General features: G+C 42.0%; 1 protein-coding gene and 1 pseudogene across 1 annotated transcript; one reads left to right on the forward strand and one right to left on the reverse strand.

Moving 5' to 3' along the window:
• Positions 1 to 785: 785 nt before the first annotated feature.
• LOC115679989 (uncharacterized) lies at positions 786 to 4,844 on the reverse strand. Its single transcript, XM_030603734.2, has 5 exons — positions 4,612 to 4,844; positions 3,649 to 3,791; positions 3,409 to 3,538; positions 2,141 to 2,332; positions 786 to 1,267 (listed from the first exon to the last, which is right to left on the reverse strand). Exons 1-5 carry the CDS (start codon positions 4,804 to 4,806, stop codon positions 1,058 to 1,060), a joined length of 870 nt encoding a protein of 289 aa, XP_030459594.1. The 5' UTR covers positions 4,807 to 4,844; the 3' UTR covers positions 786 to 1,057.
• Positions 4,845 to 9,993: 5,149 nt separating this feature from the next.
• Positions 9,994 to 18,518, forward strand: LOC115679892 (cellulose synthase-like protein H1; annotated as a pseudogene).
• Positions 18,519 to 19,028: the final 510 nt, after the last annotated feature.

Consider the following 19,028-nt stretch of genomic DNA (forward strand, 5'->3'; position numbering starts at 1 on the left):
CATGTATCGTTCAACTACATTTATGTTGAATGACCGAGACTTTCATAAAATGGTTAGAAAACGACATGCGCCCCGAAACTTCGAGAAAGACAAGAGTGGTTGAATATGACAAAGGCGACTGCGAGAAGACGAGGCTAGTGTTTGTTCGGTCGGTCGTCGTTCAGGCATTATGCTATCCCAAAAACATTAACCTCTCGAGACTTCCACCCTCTCGAGACATCCGTATCGTTAAGGCAAAAGCGATGTTGCTCTGGAATTTCTCGCCCCCCCATCCGTCCAAACTACGCTATTCTGCCAAACCCCAGAACGTTCCATTCATTGGACAAGAGTTGGGTCCATTGCAGCCTCGGTCAATTTCGTGGGACTTCCTGGTACTTTGTCCTTAATTTCTACTTCCGAGCGTCTGAATTGACGCTGTCGTCGAACCAAAGATTTGTCAAACGTAGATTAATCGGAAAGGATGGAAACCTGAACGCTCGAGAGTCCACACGGAGAAGTTCATGGACAGAGAAGAAGATGCCTCTTGATAAAAGACGCCCTTCCCTTTCAATTTCTTCCAGAAAGACTTGTTGTCTTTTGACCAATGCGTACTAGATGGTCCATCCGTCCGTTTGGGACGAATGTATATAATAGATTATGATCAGGGTCATTTCAGACTTCGGTCTAAAAGAGGGGGAAATGTCCAATTAGCTCTTGAACCTCAGATATGAAATTGAAAAGTGATTGGATCACAACCGGAGTTTTCATGATCATAACATTCCAATGTGGGAAAAGAACACAACAGATTTTGAACCATCAAACTGAGAGTGCAGGTTCAAACTTCATATTTCAAACCATCTATGTCAGATTGATCCTCCAGTATAGATGAAATTGGTAACAAACGCAGACGACGTAGACTCGTATTACAGAGCCTACAGTGGATTAGAAGATACGAACACCACTTATTTAGACGGTCCCACGTACTCACTATTGACACCTTGACGCATCATCTAAAGCAGCATCTTGGAAATATGAACATACCGCACGCACGCACACATACACACGTAAGATAAGTCGTCTACGGAAGAAGGTAGCGGGACATCCACGACTTGAAGCGAGACCATGCAAGCTCGGCTGAAGCTTCATTGTCATCCTCCATTCCCATATTCTTCCTCCGCTTAACACCATCAGGAGACCTGTTCATAAAAGCGTGTGCGTTGCCCGGATAAATGTGTACCTCGTGAGGGACTCCAGAAGCTTTCAGCTTCTCCTCTAAAGCCTTGGCAGCCTGGAAAGAAGAATAAGCAAAATGTATTATCTACCTCTTGCATGTGACGTGAAGTTAGGATAACTGGCAAATCCATCTGCTGTAAGAGAAATGGTATACTCCAAAGAGGAACAGTCATCTTATCAGAAGAACTCAGAAAGCAAACACTAACTGCTCGTGCTATTTAAATTAAATCTTGCATTGAACATTGTGGATTGAAAACCTTCATGACAAGCAGCAGACAAGACCGTCTCCAGAGCAAAAATGGTGCTTGAGTGTTACACTAGTATCGATCTGCTAACTTAACGCTTTACTAAAGAGAGGGTTTCAATACTCTGTTAAAGCCAAAAACAGTCCCACATGAGCAGGGAAAACTTTCCAAGAGCCCTTGTCTGTGCTTTACTCATTTCATGGCAAAAGATTATTGTCCTTACACAAAATAGAAGACCTTGCCCATACTTATCTTCACTACATTTCTTTTTTGTTGGCCAGTCACTCAATCACCATTGTGTTAAAGCAAGGAAGAAAGGGACGCATGCCTCAAAAGCATATCCAGGAAGAAGGTACAAGAAGCTGTTAGCAAATAGTAAGGTCAGGGCATAAGGTCACGATGCCAAATGACTCACATACAGGGATCTGAAAAAAAAAACCAAGCATATCCCGAAAGCAGCAAAGTAGAAGTTGAATGTGCTCCAGGGATTTATTTAAGCAAAAAAACACAAGATTCCTCAAGTATCATGTTTATGCATGAGGATCTTCATCTAATATAAATGCAAAACTAAAATAGTTATGAATTACTTGGAGCTTTGTTCAACTAGTCATTGAGCAAAGCATGATTTAGCACCAAGAGCATTGATCACAACAAGCAGGTGTTACAACCGCAATGAAACATACCGCCACATCTGAAAAGCCAACAAAATTATCAAGCTCCCCAAAATGAGCCTGCACAGGAGCCTTAGCCTTAGCGGGATCAGCGAGCTCGGAAGAAGGCACACCATAGAAGGCAACCACGCAGTCAACTTCAGGGACCAGAACAGAACTTGCAATGGAAAGAGCACCTCCCATGCAGAAACCAGTCACACCAACCTAATGCAAAGAGAATCATTTATTCTTCAATTAAGGATTCAATTGGAAAATGATTATTGCTCAAGGAGAAAAAGTTTTTTCAATTGGTACCATGATGAAACTATATGCTACTCGCAAAATTCATAGGAACATACATATGCCTAACGGATCATCATAGCGAGTTGATATTGTAATGACATAAATTGCTCATATAGTTCCTTCCTCAAATCTTGCTGAAACAAAGCTTTTTATAACACTTATGTTCAGTTAACTTGATATGACGAATCATAAATTTAAAATGCATGTCACATTTGAACTAAAAAGCTATGCAAAATTGAGTTCCTTAGGAACATGAGCAAAAAATAGGAACATAGCAAGTCAGAAGCAGAAGATTGATCAGAAGGATCAACTCGCTCAAATTGAAGCTCACGAAAAGAAGGGATTTGATCACTCACAAAACAAGGCCAAGCCAGATATATTCACCACCACTTTGCATCAGACAAAGGGGTAAATAAATTCAAATGATGAAGGGGAAATGCAATCAAAACTTTTTACAATGACCAAGGTTGGACCAAGTCAAGTCAAACCTAGCCTTAACCAGAGATTTTTACCAAGCTAAGTGTAGCTGAATCATATACCAATATTGTGAGTAATTCAATTCATACTTTGGATACTTAATGACAACAACAACAACAGAAGCTGCAGTTACTGACGATCTCAAGAATGTAAATGATTACCATAGCTGCAAAATACTGTGCATGAGACATGCCCCTTTACAACCTGTATTACAACTAATGAAAGGATGTTGGCCGATAGAAGATGAGACAATCATGCTCAGATGGTGTCAAAATCTCAAGGATGGTACAATAGGCATCCAACTGCTTTGATATAGGTCACATGCGCGAGCTTCCTTATGTATTTTTTAAAATCCACATAATTAACATAAATAGGGGTCTAGACAATTATGCAACTATATCAAAGGTCTGCCAGAGCTTGTACTGACGGTTATCTAAGAAGACCCATGATAATTGCAAGAGGTGAAAATGGCACATGAATAAATAGAAAATCCAATAATACAACTCAGAGAAAGTCCACACCTTCTTAGATCCATTAGCCTTAAGCCAGTTAACTGAGGCGCCGATATCCTTTACAGCACCCGCCCAGTCAAGACCATCCATAAGATGCTGTGCTTCTGCAACATCTAGACCAACCTTTCCTCGATAAAGACTGCAACAACGTCAGCATACCCAGAGTTAAACTCAAGCAAATCGATAAAATTTTTATCCGCTCTCATTTTATGACAACAACTACAGTTCCACAGGCACAAAGATAATTACTCTGGGATGAGAGCCTTAAACCCAGGATCCATTTGGGAAATTTTCAGAGCATGGTTCTTGATCTCAAAATCAACACCCCACCACTCCTGCAACACCACGATCCCGGGGGCATTGTCTTTTCCAACCACATATGCGTCAAAGGCCTAATCAACAAAACAAACAAATCAATCAGAAAGGTGATTGCTTGATTTTCTAGTGCTTAGAAAGGTTCCATGGTTAATGATCCACACCCATTTCGGTCACAACTAAAGATATCAGGTTTCGAAGCCCATAATACAAGTTACAAGCTCGCATCGAGCCAACTGTACTCGGACTAATGAAATCCACACACACGTTTCCAACAAAGCTTACGTATGCATCTCAGATTGTCAAGTCTCTTTGGGAACAAATAACTACCAAGTAAAGATGCCTCATTGCTCCTGCTTGTTTTACACTTTCAGCTGGACAGGTGAGGGGAAAGATACAGAGCTCAAAACCACAGATTTACCAAATATTATATCTGAGAGATTAAAGGGAAAAAAAAGGGCTCCTGGAAAACATTTTAACACCTACGGCAACAAACGACTCGCAACACACTTCACTCTGGAAAGTTACACTAATTATCACTGGCACTGACCACAACTCATTCGCATCGGACAGCCACTGATTGGACAGAAAGATTAGTCAAAGGATGCATTTGCCATTCACCAAATCTCCACACAGAGCGTTCAAAGTTTCTGAATTCGATAGTGTCCTCTCTCAGCCACACAAAAGCCGCACCAGCACTAACCCTACACTCAACTGACGCATGCCCACAAAAAACCCAGAATCCCAACACGACAGCCCGCGTCGCTGCATCGCTGTAAAACACCAAAACAAAACGCCGAGCCATTTATCCTACGGCCACATCGAAACCCAGAAAGGGAAAATGCAGATTAGGGCGTGGGACGCCAAGAAAACGTGATCATCGAGACGGGGGCTCACGGTGTCCTCTCTTTGGATGCGGACTTTGGTGAAAGGAGCGGCGGACGCGGCGGAAGCGGCGGCGGAGTCGGCCATCGAGCGGGTCGCGAGGCGAGGAGCGGAGCGCGGGGAGGAGAAGAGGGAGGAGGTGGTGGACTTCGCGATGGTTCTGGAGAAGATTCTGGAAGAGGACGATGACAGTGCAGCTGCCAGCATACTTCCCCGGGAGCGGGTGGCAGGGGAGGGACCGAGCGAGCGACCGTTCAACGGCGGCGGGCGAGGCGTCGCTTTTTGTCGATCCGGCGATCGGCGGTGGGCCTTTCTTCGCGACTTCTTGGGCCAAATTGAGCCCATAATAGAGACTTCCGGGTTTCTGGGCCGGAAAGTAGCCCAGCTGGGAGCATTAACGTGGGCCCAGATCGATGAAAGGCATCATTATGGCATTATAAGACCAGAGGCTTAAGCTCGGGACCTCACTGCTCGTCGTATTTGGTTTGGTATTGCGGTTGCGTGCGCACGACTTTCGTCGATTGAGTTTATTAACAATGAATAATAATGAACGGGGCCTCTTTTTTTTATATTTCTGGAAGAAGACACATCAAAACGACTATTCCGCTGTTCTCAAAACGACTTGGAGCCGAGCCTTTGTCGTGCAGATGCATCGACTTTACATTTCATAGACCCGCCTCGATCCCAATCTATTTGACAATCGATACTTTTTTTTTCTCCGAAATATGGACACGAATGGCAGTTTAACTCCTGAAGAAGCACTTTGACGAAGCCGAGTTGGATTACCTATCCCTTGGCCCATCAGCGAACTATTGAGCGCCTATGATATTTATGATTAGTCTCGACTTAAAGAGATTCGATTAAGTCGGGAAAAAAAAGTCCCTTAATTTTGCTAAGTAAGAACGGAGTCACTTATTTCATCTAATAGAAAAGAGGGTTATCTAAATCTTGCTCATTAACTCACACGCAAGAAATGTTCATACGTTGGTGGTCTCTACTCTTTCTTCTCATTTGGACCGGACTAGTGGGTACTAGATAAGTAGATAGTAATCATCCAACCTTTCGTTCTCTCTCGTAAAAAATGGGCGGCTCTTCGTCTTGTACTTTTCCAACGTGGTGGGCGAAGAAAGATAGGTTTAGCTTTCGAAAATCAGGGCATGACGAGTGACGACCGTGGTTTATATTAAGTCAAGAGTAATGATTTTTGTGGAGATATTTGTACAAAAACAAAATGTATTTGTCGCGACCTAACCTCCTGCGGTGCACCACCTAGGGGTTCGGCTAATGGATTATTAAGCCTATGCCTAACTCGGGCTCTCCCAAGCTCATATCAATTCTTGACTTAGGTTCAAATCATTTAAGTTCTTAACATGTAAATCATTTCAATAAGGAGTTGCCACTAATCTATTTTTTGGTGGGTCGATTAGAAACCCAAGTAAAATATCGGGAGAATTACTTTACTCCTACGAACCAGAGATTATGGATTCGGGGACTTGATTACACTAGATTGCTCTAATGCCCTTTCGATACCTATTCTCTTTTATTTCAAAAAAAAAAAAATATTTGCAGGCAGCTTGGATTGATTTTAAATTTATCTACTAACATACGAGATGATCATGCGGGTGCGCAATCAATAATAAAACACTCAATAATGCAAAGCAATAAATAAATTACAAGATAGGGACTTACCTCAAAGTAGCGAAAGCATCTGCAATGTTAGTTAGAAAATCACATTGACAATTCTAATATGATTTCTAATTAACACGCAATTTCACTCAAATCTTTTTTAGGGTTTTCTCTGATTTAACGAAAACTAAACCTTATTCGATGCATTATACGTCTAGCATGACATGCGACATACGATTTATTTAAATGTCCTAATTCTAACAATAATTAAATGCACTATCTCTAATATGGCATGCAAATGAACCTAGACATGAGATTTCTAATGACAAGAATTAATTAATATGCAACTACTCTAGCATGGCAAGCACATATTTATTTTTGGTATTTTTTCATAAAATTCGGAATTAGAAAATAATGAAAATTTATTATCTAGTGCAAGATATTATCCAATTCATTTTAGGAAATAAACTAGGTCAAATCCTAATTTAAATTGGAATATTATCTTAACTAGATAAACCCTATAAAAGCATGCAATCTATTAAAAAAAAAACTTACCTTGATCCTATCTAATCTTTTTGTATTTTTTTTAATGGAAAGACAATCAATGCAATACAAACAAAAGACGAAAAGAAATAGCAATGAACACGACACCCAATCATAAGAAATATTATCCGTATCCATTTAAATTTAGAAACGATAAATTGACGAATCGTATCATGGGCATGAGATCGGATTGGCCAATTTTTCCACACAATCGCAAATCGTATTACAGGTGGGAGATCGGATTAACGATTTTCCGTACGATCGCGAATCATATCTCGGGCGGGAGATCGGATTGGCGATCATAACACGATATGAAATTAAGAAATAATTCTTAATTTAAAGGCTACCATGGAATTTTCATGAATATGGTAAGATTATTCAAAGGTCCAAACAAGATTGCAACTTCACCCATTAGGCAACAAAATATATGAAAATCGAATTAATGAAAATTCTTACCTAATTCGCGATATCACCTGGATAGCGTTTCCAAATTCCAACTTGACGGGACGGCTTGAGCTCAGTGATCGGCAGTGTGCTCGCGGCAAGGATGCTCGTGGGAGCGATGCTAAGGATTCGGCATGATGAAACAAGGAGGCTCGACGATAGCATGCAAGCACCAAAAAAAAAAAAAACTTATTGATCGCAGCACTAGGGACAATAACGCATCAACTTTCTCCACGGAGCTGTTCGGAATATGCTGAGCGACCTGCAAAAGGAGATTCAGCATAACAACAGATTTGCAAGCACGGCTGTGAGCTGGAAGTGCAGTGAGGAGGCTTCAACGTTCTTCGGAATCGAAGGGACTTGTCTGGAATCGCTGGGCGCTCGTTGGCTGGTCTGGTCACCGAGAGTGTTGAGCAGCGGCCGCGTGACTCGAGAGAGTGAGGTGGAGGCGTGACAAGAGAAGGTGTGGAAGTCGGATGCCAAGAGACACAATCGGCCACCGCGGAGAGACTGACTTCTCTGGATGTACTCTTCGTATTGTGGACCCTTTGTCGTCAACGTGTCCCTGTTGATCCAATGGTTCTTGTCCTGTTGTGCAGAAGTGGCAACCTCTTCATGGGTGATGGATGTTGAAGTGGTTAGTGGATGATGATGGTGAAGGTGTGAAGACGTGAGTCAACCCGAAGAAAATTTCTGCAATCCCTTCTTTCTTTCAACTGTGGCCGAGTATTCTTAATTGTGTGTCCTCCTTCTCTGCATGTAAACGTCCAGAGAATTTATACTTCTTCACTCACTGACTCCTTGCGGGACGACTGTATATTTTCCTTGCTTTTTTCTTTCAATCAAATATTCTCTCCTCTTGTTGACCGAATCCTTCTTTTTTTCAATTTGGCAGCCATTTTTATCTAATACATGCTTTTGATATGTCCAGAATTATTGACCACACATACCTTTTGAACATTGACATAAAATATACTCGGCCACAATCTTGCTTAGCACATCCTCGAACAAATCTTGCATGACTGCAATTTCCTTTCTTTAATTACTCCCCAAGACAAATCAATCTCCAAACTCGACAAATACCCCAATGAATTTTGGTAATGATAATTGATGGGCTAGGTCAAATTTTCATTACCGCGGGCTTTGTCCGGTTAAGCTCATAATCATTTACTCAAGTCCATCCGCTACGGTCCAATGCAAATGCAACTATATGACCCTAAATACTAATTCAAATGCTCCTAATCTATATGCAATTTAACTAATTTTTTGTATAGGGACCGGGAACGATCCCTAATTTTTTATGCAACGAACCACTGACTGGGTTGCCAAAATTTAGGTGTCAACAGTATTTTTCTCGTGGAAGATTAGGTTCATTGTCCGATCTTGGTGGCCTTATTAGGGTGTGATTAAGTCAATAAGACGGCGATCATAAGCATGATTAGGAAGAAGATTCTTTGATCATTAGATTCATTACGTAATCGATTACTCAAGCAATTTGCACAGTCCCTCTCTCTCTCTCACTCACACACTCTTTTGTTTTTCGTCATTTGTTTAAGGTTTTTCCCCTTTTGGGGTAGGGACGTTTTTGTTGCCAGGACACCGGGAGTGCCACGTTCGAAAGTTCGTGCCTAAGCAAGTGGAGGATTTCATTCATATATATTTTTAACATCGAAGTAGGAATATTAATATGTTTACAACGACTTTTGTATCGCCGAGAACATAAGCTCGATAGACAGAAGGATTAGATTAAACGGGATTTCGACAAGGTCCGAATGGCACGGGTCCAAATATGGTCGGGAGATTGTGCTTGTCCTAGTCCTTTCCTGTTTGGTCATGCCCCATATTATCAATTCATCACCAAATGCCAAATGGGGCCAAAGACACCATAAGTTAAACTCAATTTATCATGATGGATAACATAAATATGCAAGTCATAAATAGTAAGGTACAACGATGTTTTGTTAAATTCATCAATCGTGATAGAGAGAAAATGATGGTTTGGACGTACCATCACCAATTACATATACTTAAGCATACACAGGTGTGACGCTTGTGCCTTTGGATCCTATCAAACCCCACTTCTTAGGCAATTTCAGCATTCACAAACTCTTCCCAAATCACTTTTTTTCCTATATTAAGGTTGCTGTCGATGATAAATTTTTTCTCGTGTTATGACTTTTCATAGAGATTTTTACTTTCTTGGTGGGCATGCATGCATAGCATTAGTCGATAGGAGCCAAACCTCTATCGGCATTGGTTACACGAAACATAGTTTCTCCGTCGACATACGCACAATTCCAAAAGTAGGACATACACACAATAGCAAAAGTCCTTCGGACTACCATGCTACTCAACCCCAAAAATAGGACATACGCGCGCTGACAAAAGTCCAACAAAGGCTTTGGACTACCAATCTCTCTTTGCATGTTAAAAACGCAGAATAGAAGAAAAAAAGCTAAAGAAGCAACCCTTTGGCGAGTAAGAATACGAGGACGTAAGTCACGACCACTTTATAAAACTATGGTTTTAAGTAATGCCATATGCAATTATTGAGTGTTGAATATAGTCCGTGTCTTTTAGTATGCCAATCTTATGGACCCTAGCATTACTCTAATGGGGGCAAGTGAACTTGTTGTATATGGAACCATAAGCACTTGACGACGTGGGTTCAACCTCTCTTTCTATATAAGTCGCCACCACCATTTGAGCGCACAAAACCACTGAATAAAACAGCAAAAAACAAGAGCAGGGGTTTGCACGCACGCTCATAAGCCTTCTCCGATGGCCATCCAATCCACTCCCGCTCCTCTATACGAGAAAATAAGCCTGAAAAACAGGGCGAAGAGGGCGGTCGAGGTCTTCATCTTGTTCCTTCTCGCCTCTCTTCTCGTGTATCGGCTTGCGCATATCAAGGACCACGGACTCGAATGGCATGTCGCGCTAGTGTGCGAGTCGTGGTTCACGTTCGTGTGGGTTCTCGTCGTCAGCACCAAATGGAGCACCGTGAGATACAAAACTTACCCTCAGCGTATCTTGCAAAGGTATATCAATAGAACAAGAGCTGGCTTTTTCGCATGGCTTGCTTTTACTTTGAACCGTTAGCCTTTTCAGCATCACGTATTGCTTATGTCTCGAGCCCTCGATTCCCAACTCCTTAGCGCTACAAAGACTAGTTCAGCTTGCTTTTTCGTTCTTTCCATTGTCTTGAATACTCAGGATGGTTTTCTTTTCCGAGTTTCTAACAATGGTATTACTAGCGCGAGGAACTAGTTTTCTAAAAACATTTATCCTCTTTTCTTTCGTTTCCAACTTTAGCGCTTATATTGGACATAATAACTTGTACTAAACTTGCTGAAATGAATTTTGGAAAGTAAATATTGCATTCGGTTCAGTTTCGGAAGATGAGTTCCAACTGAAGTACCTGTATCATGTGATATTCACGTATGTTCCTCGTGAATTTTGGGTTATGAACTTCTTATAAGTTCCTTATTGCTGTTTTCATTTTCACATTTCCTTCACATAGGGCAAACGAGCTCCCTCCGGTGGACGTCTTTGTCATGACAGCGGATCCGCAGCTAGAGCCACCTATCATCACCGTGAATGCGGTCCTCTCTTTAATGGCGGTAGACTATCCGGCTCATAAGCTTTCGTGCTATGTCTCCGATGATGCCTGCTCGCTGTTGACCTTCTACTCTCTAATGGAAGCTGCCAAGTTTGCAGAGGTCTGGGTCCAGTTTTGCAAGAAGTACAACATTCAATTGCGAGCCCCATTCCGGTACTTAGCCAGCGACGTGACGCAATTGTCTGGTGAAGACTGCTTATTGGAATTCCAACAAGCATGGCACACCATGAAGGTAATGCTAAATCTTTGGAGTCTAGTGTTCATGTGTTGGAGACGGTGACAATAATCGGTGATTATTTTTAGGGAAGTGCAATAGATGAGAGAGAGAGAGAGAGAGAGAGAGAGAGAGAGAGAGAGAGAGAGAGAGGATTCGGTCTGTATAAGATGTGGAATTGGAAATACTCAAATTTGTCTTGTTCTTTCACAGGATGAGTACGAGAAGCTGAGCAGGAAGATAGAAGACGCGTCCCAAGGCTCAGTCCCATCTGATTTTACTGGGGAGTTTGCAGTTTTCTCTAACACAGAACGTAGTAATCATCCAAGTATTATTAAGGTATGGTGAATTTCTGAGAGGATATCTGTATCTAGGTTTGGATAGAAAATTTGAAAAGGAGGTTACTGTTTTTATTCTGTGGCTTGCTTTTATTGTGATTTTGACAAAGATTATACTAGAAAACAAAGAAGGTCATCGAGATGAATTGCCGGATCTGATCTACATATCACGAGAAAAGCGGCCAAAGCACCCACATCATTACAAGGCAGGAGCCATAAATGTCTTGGGGCGTAAGACTTACCATCAAGGCTCAAGTCTGGTCGCTTTTGACATGAAAACAATCTCACTCATCTTTTCGTCTTATGTCTCTTTGATGGATGAACAGATCAGAGTTTCAGGATTCATGACGAATGCATCATTCATGCTAAATGTCGATTGCAACATGTACGCCAATAATCCACAAATTGTTCTTCATGCTTTGTGTCTCCTTCTCGGTACAAAACACGAGAGAGACTGCGCATTTGTTCAATGTCCACAGATCTTCTATGATGGACTAAAGGATGATCCGTTTGGAAATCAAATGGTGGTCTTATTTGAAGTACGTGCCATTTTACTGCACAATAAGTCTTATTTGGAGCTAATTTGCATCTAATCTACTCATTAATGATAAGAAAGAAAGATTAAAAGAGAATGGTATTTATTCTCTTATAATGGTGTATGAAACAATGTACATGAGAAGCCTTTATATAGGCTTAGAGGAGTAAAGGAGCCTAGCATTCTTCTTATGTGGGACCAAAGAGAAAGAAGAGATGTAAAGGAAAACCTACAAAACTATACAACATGTTCTAACACCCCCCTCAAACTCAAGGTGGATCAAATAACGAGAGTTTGGAAAGAAGAAATTTAAATCGTTGTGATGTAAGAGCCTTCGTAAAACAATCGGCAAGTTGATTCTCAGTTCCAACAAAAGAAAGTGAAATAGTGCGAGCTTGGAGATGATGACGAGTCAGATGACAATCGATCTCAATATGTTTGGTACGCTCATGAAAGACTGGATTTGCACCGATATGAATTGCACTCTTGTTGTCACAATGCAGAGGAGTAGGATCCAGAAGTGAAACTCCCATATCAGCAAGTAAGCGGCGAAGCCAAACAATCTCAACATTAGTGTCGGCCATAACACGATACTCGGACTCTGTAGAGGAGCGTGAGACAATATGTTGTTTCTTGGAACGCCAAGAAATAAGTGAATCGCCAAGAAAAATGCAATAACCAGTGATAGATTTGCGATCAGTGACATTGGAAGCCCAATCAGTATCAGAATAGGCACGCAACTTGAGAGCAGAAGAGGATGGTAGAAATAAGGAACGTGATAAAGTGCCTCGAAGATAGCGTAGAATCCTTAGAACAGCCGCATAATGAGTTGTTCGACGAGCAGCAATAAACTGACTGACAACATGAACAGCATAGGCGATGTCGGGTCGGGAGATAGTAAGATAAATAAGACTACCAACCAAGGTCCGATAGCGGGTGACATCAGAAAGAGGTTCTCCATCGTCTGGGCAAAACTTTTGATTTAGCTCAATAGGAGTGGCAGCAGTACGTGAATCTGATAGAGCAGCCCTAGACAGAATATCAGCGGTATATTTCTGCTGAGAAATGAGAATACCACGTGAACTGCGAGCAATCTCAAGCCCAAGAAAATAGCGCAGCGGTCCTAGATCTTTCATGGCAAAATGTTGCTGAAGGTGCCGCTTGGTATGCTCAATATGGTCACGATCATCTCTGGTGATGACCATATCATCAACATAAAGAAGAAGAATAGTGCAGCCTGAAGAAGAGGTATGAATAAACATAGCATGATCAGCCTCACTTTGAATGAAACTAGCAGACTGAATAGCATCACTGAACTTCTCAAACCAAGCACGAGGGGCCTGTTTGAGACTATAAAGAGCCCGTTGCAAGCGGCAAACCTGTCCAGAGGTATGAGCAAGACCAGGCGGAGGTTGCATAAAGATATCTTCCTGAAGATCACCGTGAAGAAAAGCATTCTTCACATCAAGCTGAAAGAGAGGCCAACTGCGAATTGAAGCAACAGCTAATAAAGCAGGGACAGATGTCATCTTTGCTACGGGAGCAAAGGTCTCCTCATAGTCGATACCATACTCTTGCGAGAAACCTCGAGCAACCAGACGAGCTTTGTAACGCTCAATACTGCCATCAGAACCAGTCTTAATCTTATATATCCATCGGCAAGATACGAGGGAGCGACCTGGAGGAAGAGGCACAAGCTCCCAAGTACCAGTACTCTCCAAAGCCGAGAGTTCCTCAGACATAGCCTGGCGCCATTCTACATGCTGAACTGCCTCGCGATAACTATTAGGTTCTTGTACAGCATGAACAGTAGCTAAAAAGGATTCAAACTCAGTAGAATAAGAAGTAGCAGCAACATACCGGGCAGGTGGACGCCGATCTCGAGGAGGATTACGGCGTGGCTCTAGTTGTGCAGAATCGTCGAGGGCAGATACAGCAGGAGGTGCAGCACAAGGGATAGGTGAAGATGGAGAAGGTGGCAATATATCTAGATTCGATGTAGAAGAGGGACTAGAAGGATCAGGTAGAGGATCAATAGGAAAATCCATAAATGGAACAGGAGACGAAACATGAGGTGTAGTGTTTGTTGAAAAGAAAGGGATGTGTTCATGAAACGTAACATCACGAGAAATACATACACGTCGCGCATTTGGGTCATAACAACGATAACCTTTGTGCTCAGTGCTGTAACCCAAGAATGCACATGGGATAGAGCGGGCGATAAGCTTTGTACGTTCAGTGAGTGGAAGAATGACAAAACAAGCACATCCAAAAACTCGAAGATGATTATAGCTAGGAGGTCGAGAGTAGAGACGCTGAAACGGGGTGTCTTGATGGAGAACAGATGAGGGTAGGCGATTAATTAGATGAACAGCCGTGAGAAGAGCCTCAGCCCAGAACTCAGTGGGAACGGATGTGCCAAGTAAGAGAGCTCGAGTGGTCTCTAGAATATGACGGTGCTTGCGTTCAGCAACTCCATTTTGAGCTGGAACCCTAGGACAAGATAACTGAGGAAATGTACCATCACTAGCTAAGAGGGAACGAAAGACACCAGAGAGATATTCTCCCCCTGAATCTGAACGAAAAACTTTGATTTTTGTATTAAATTGTGTGGAAACCATGGAAGTAAAAGACTGATAGATGCTAAAGAAATCACTACGTTGACGCATAAGATAGACCCATGTATAACGAGAATAATCATCAATAAAAGATACATAATATTTGAAACCACTCTTGGAAGAGAGCGGGGCAGGACCCTAAACATCAGAATGAACAAGATCGAAGATCGCACTAGTTCTAGAGTTACTAACAGGAAAAGGCTTAGCAGATTGCTTGGCCAAAGGGCAGATAGAATATGGAGGAAGACTACCAGAAGAAATAGGACCCAAAGCACCTTGTTGGTGAAGGACGGTGAGACGAGAAGACGGAATATGTCCAAGACGCTGATGCCACCGAACAAGATCGAGGGTAGCCAACATAGGATGAGGAAGAGAGGAAGTTGGAAGATGGAGATGTTGCATAATATAAAGTCCATCCCGTCTACTGCCCCTGCCAATCATCTTGCCACTCAAACGATCATGCACAAAGCAAGAGCTATTTGTAAAGCTTACAGTACATCTAGCATCGGTGAGTTGTCCAACAGATAATAAATTGAGAGCTAAAGAGGGAACATGTAACACATCAGGGACATTGAAATCTTCAAAGACGGTAAGAGTACCCTGTCGGGTAGCTAGTAGAGGAGAACCATTAGCAGTAAAGAAATGTGCTGGTTGCTTGAGCTCAGAGAGCTTAGTGAGAAAAATAGCGGAAGTAGACATATGTCTAGCAACTCCTGAGTCAAGTACCTAAGTAGTAGAAATATCACCTGAAGGTGGAGTAGCTGCAGCGGTGCTTCCAGCAGATGAGAGAGTTGTAGAAGTACCAGAATCGGGAAAAGACCTAGGCAGAGAAGGACTCAAACGGGCAAGTTGGGCCTCAAGAGCAGCAATACGGTCATCCGTAGAGGGAGAAACCAGAGTAATAGGTTGAGAGATTGGAGATGCGGTAGTGACTCGTGGTGATGCAGAAAGGCGTGAAGCATTCCTCTTCTTCCAACAATGTGACTCGTCATGACCAGGACGATGACAATACGTACATGAAAGGCGGCGAGGACCACGAGTAGGCGAAGGACGTGGTGGAGCAGCCAAACTGTAGGCGGAACACGTGGTGGAGCAGCCAAAATAGCAGCTGAATCAGAAACTGCCGAGGAGGAAAGAAGACCAAGACGAGTTTCCTCAGACTGTAATTCCTTGACAGCGTCAAGGACGGATGGTCTTGGAGAGCGGTGAAGAAGTTGGCTGCGAACACCTTCATAAGGAGAGCCGAGCTTCATAAGAAAAGAATGTAGATGGTGCCTATCTTGAGTCTGAAGTCGAGTAGATGGACACCGAGTACAGTTTAGGCATGATGGGCAGAGAATAGGAGCAAGAATATCCAGTTGACTCCAAAATGAGTGCATGTAATTGTAGAAATCTCAAATAGAGCAAGACCCTTGCGTAGCACTGTAAACTTCTTGCTCCAACTGATAAACTCGAATGTCCCTTGTCTGGGTAAACATCTCGGCAAGCTGATCCCATAAACTTTTCGCCTCAACAACATTAGAAAATTGTGGGCGAAGAGCAGGATCAATGGAACCAAAAATGATAGGCCATGCCTTCCGATCAGCAACATTCCATACTCGAATTTCAGCGGCACGTTTCGCAACTTCATCAGATGATTCACTTTTAAGAGCACCAGGACAAGGACAAAGTCCCTCAACATGCTCAAACAAGTCGCGGTAAACAAGTGCTGCCATTACCAATGGTTTCCAAAGAGAATAGTTTGAACCATTGAGTTTGACATCAATACGGTCACTAGAATCACCCATGACGACAAAAAAAGAAATCACTAGCAAAGCTAGAAATATGGATTGAGGTGATCGAAAGGATCGAGAAAGAAGAAGCACGGATTAGAATGAGCAAGGATGATGGCCCAAAAGCCCTAAACTCATTATCTTAATTTCTGATGCGGAAGATCCAATTTATGGCAACCGCAGAGCATACTTTAAAAGATAATGAGCTCATTATCTTAATTTCTGATGCGGAAGATCCAATTGATGGCAACCGCAGAGCATACTCTTCAAGATAATGATCTTGGCTCTGATACCATGATAAGAAAGAAAGATTAAAAGAGAATGGTATTTATTCTCTTATAATGGTGTATGAAACAATGTACATGAGAAGCCTTTATATAGGCTTAGAGGAGTAAAGGAGCCTAGCATTCTTCCTATGTGGGACCAAAGAGAAAGAAGAGATGTAAAGAAAAACCTACAAAACTATACAACATGTTCTAACAATTAATATATGTACCTATGATACCGTTGATTTCAGTATATGGCACGAGGGATAGTGGGAATTCAAGGGCCTTTCTATGGGGGAACAGGATGTTTTCATTGTCGGAAAGTAATCTATGGCTCGTGGCCAGATCACATGAAGATTGAAAATAGCAGTCTTACGTCAAATGGTACGTGCTTTTGTTTGATCGTTAATTGCTCGTTCATGGACTATTTGCCTAGTCATAATAAACCATATTCCTTCATTTGCCAATTCGATTTTTACAGGAGAATTAATCAAGGAAAAATCACTAAACGGATTTGGAAGTTCAAAGCAATTCATCAATTATGCTAACCATGCTCTGCGAGGCAATTCAGATCACCCCAAAGATATTTTGAGCTCTCTTGCAGAAGCCCGTCAAGTCGCTAATTGCACCTATGAATACAAAACTGACAGGGGTAAAAAGGTCAGTACGTGTCTACATTAATTTCGCACATTAACACTATCAAGATATACATACATCCAGTTATATTTTCCACGATTAATCCACTAATTGTTCTCAACTCAAAGTTGCACTGCTACAACCACCCTAAGATCACTAGCATTAACCTGAAGATCTATAATTTTTCCACGAACACGAATCTCTAGCCACACAATTCATGGTACTAAGTGCTCTATCATAAGCATTTTTGTGACAATGAGAAGATGGCAAAAGTTAATTTGTCAGCATGATAAAATGTTGTGCATATGTTTTCTTGCAGATCGGTTGGATGTACCGATCGATGACAGAAGATATCTTTACGGGATTGGTCATCCATGCCAAGGGTTGGAGATCACTATAATGTTCACCAAATCCACCCGCTTTTCTAGGCTACGCCCCATCTGGTGGGCCTGCCTCGATGACCCAGCCAAAGACATGGGCCACGGGCCTGCTCGAAGTTCTGGTAAGCAAAAAGAGTCCAATATATGGCACCCTATTCATGTAGCTCCGTTTCAGGCAATGTTTGGCATACGTATGGATCCTAATTTGGGCACTGAGATCCATACTCGAGTTCTTTTATGCTCTCCTACCAGCTTATTGTATCATGACCAACTCCCACTTCTTGCCCAAGGTAAGAAGAAACTTAAATTGATATCACTCTTTTCTTCTCAAGAATCCGCTTCATTATCTTCTTATTTTGGGTAATTGTAGGGACAAGAACCAGCTATCCTAATTCTAGCTGCCATTTTCATCATCTACAACCTATACTGTTTATACGAATACTTTGTCATTGGCTTGTCAATGCGTGCATGGTGGAATAATCACAGAATGCAGCGCGTAACATCTGCATGTGAGTGGTCATTTGGAGTCTTAAGTGTCGTACTCAAGCTCTTTGGGCTATCGGAGACGGTATTTGAAGTAACGAAGAAGGACCAGTCCGCATCTCGTGATGATATTAGTGCTGAACTTGGGAGATTCACCTTTGATGAGTCCCCAGTTTTTGTACCAAGCACTGCTCTTCAGCTGGTGCACTTGACAGCAGTATTTACAATGTTGCTGTGGTTGCGCCCACAAGCATCCGATAACAACGGCTTTGGCATAGGAGAGGTGGTATGCACTATGTGGTTGGTGCTGTGTTTCTGGCCATTTTTTAGAGGGCTACATGGAAAAGGAAAATATGGGATTCCCTCTACTACTATAATGAAAGGGGCTATCCTAGCAACCGTTCTCGCTTACATATGTAGATTCACATCCACAGGTTCATAGGGGCTGCAAATTGTTGAATTTTGTATTTGCAAAATCAAAAGCATGGTTGTACAATTAATCGTGCCTTTTCTTTCTCATGCGAGACCAGGTAATTCTCATGGTTGTACAAATAACTCCCACGCAAGAAATGAAAGCGATTTTCACCACGTTTGTACTTATGTTGTCTCTTTTCTTCTCATTTGGATCGGACAGTAATCATCCGTCTTTCCTTCCCGAATAATCGATAGCAATAAATTCTTGGTTGTATTTATAGGGGAGGTAGGGCAAAAGATGTGACTGAGAATACATGGTCACTTCACATCGTCGCCACTACAGATGTCCACACTTTCCTTTCATCCTTTTCTTGTCTCCCCTTATATTCCAAATTGAAGATGGAGAAGTCCAAAAGATTCGATTAGGTTTTACTTAATTAAGCAAATTAAACCCTCTCTCTCTCTCTCTCTGTTAAAATATGTCTCGAGTTTAAGCCCGAAGCAAAAATCTTGAGTGCCCTGGATTCAGCTGGGTGTC

This window comes from Syzygium oleosum, unplaced genomic scaffold (assembly GCF_021117445.2).
Source record: "Syzygium oleosum isolate NSW1041296 unplaced genomic scaffold, Sole_v2.1 Sole_v2.10, whole genome shotgun sequence".
NCBI lineage: Eukaryota > Viridiplantae > Streptophyta > Magnoliopsida > Myrtales > Myrtaceae > Syzygium > Syzygium oleosum.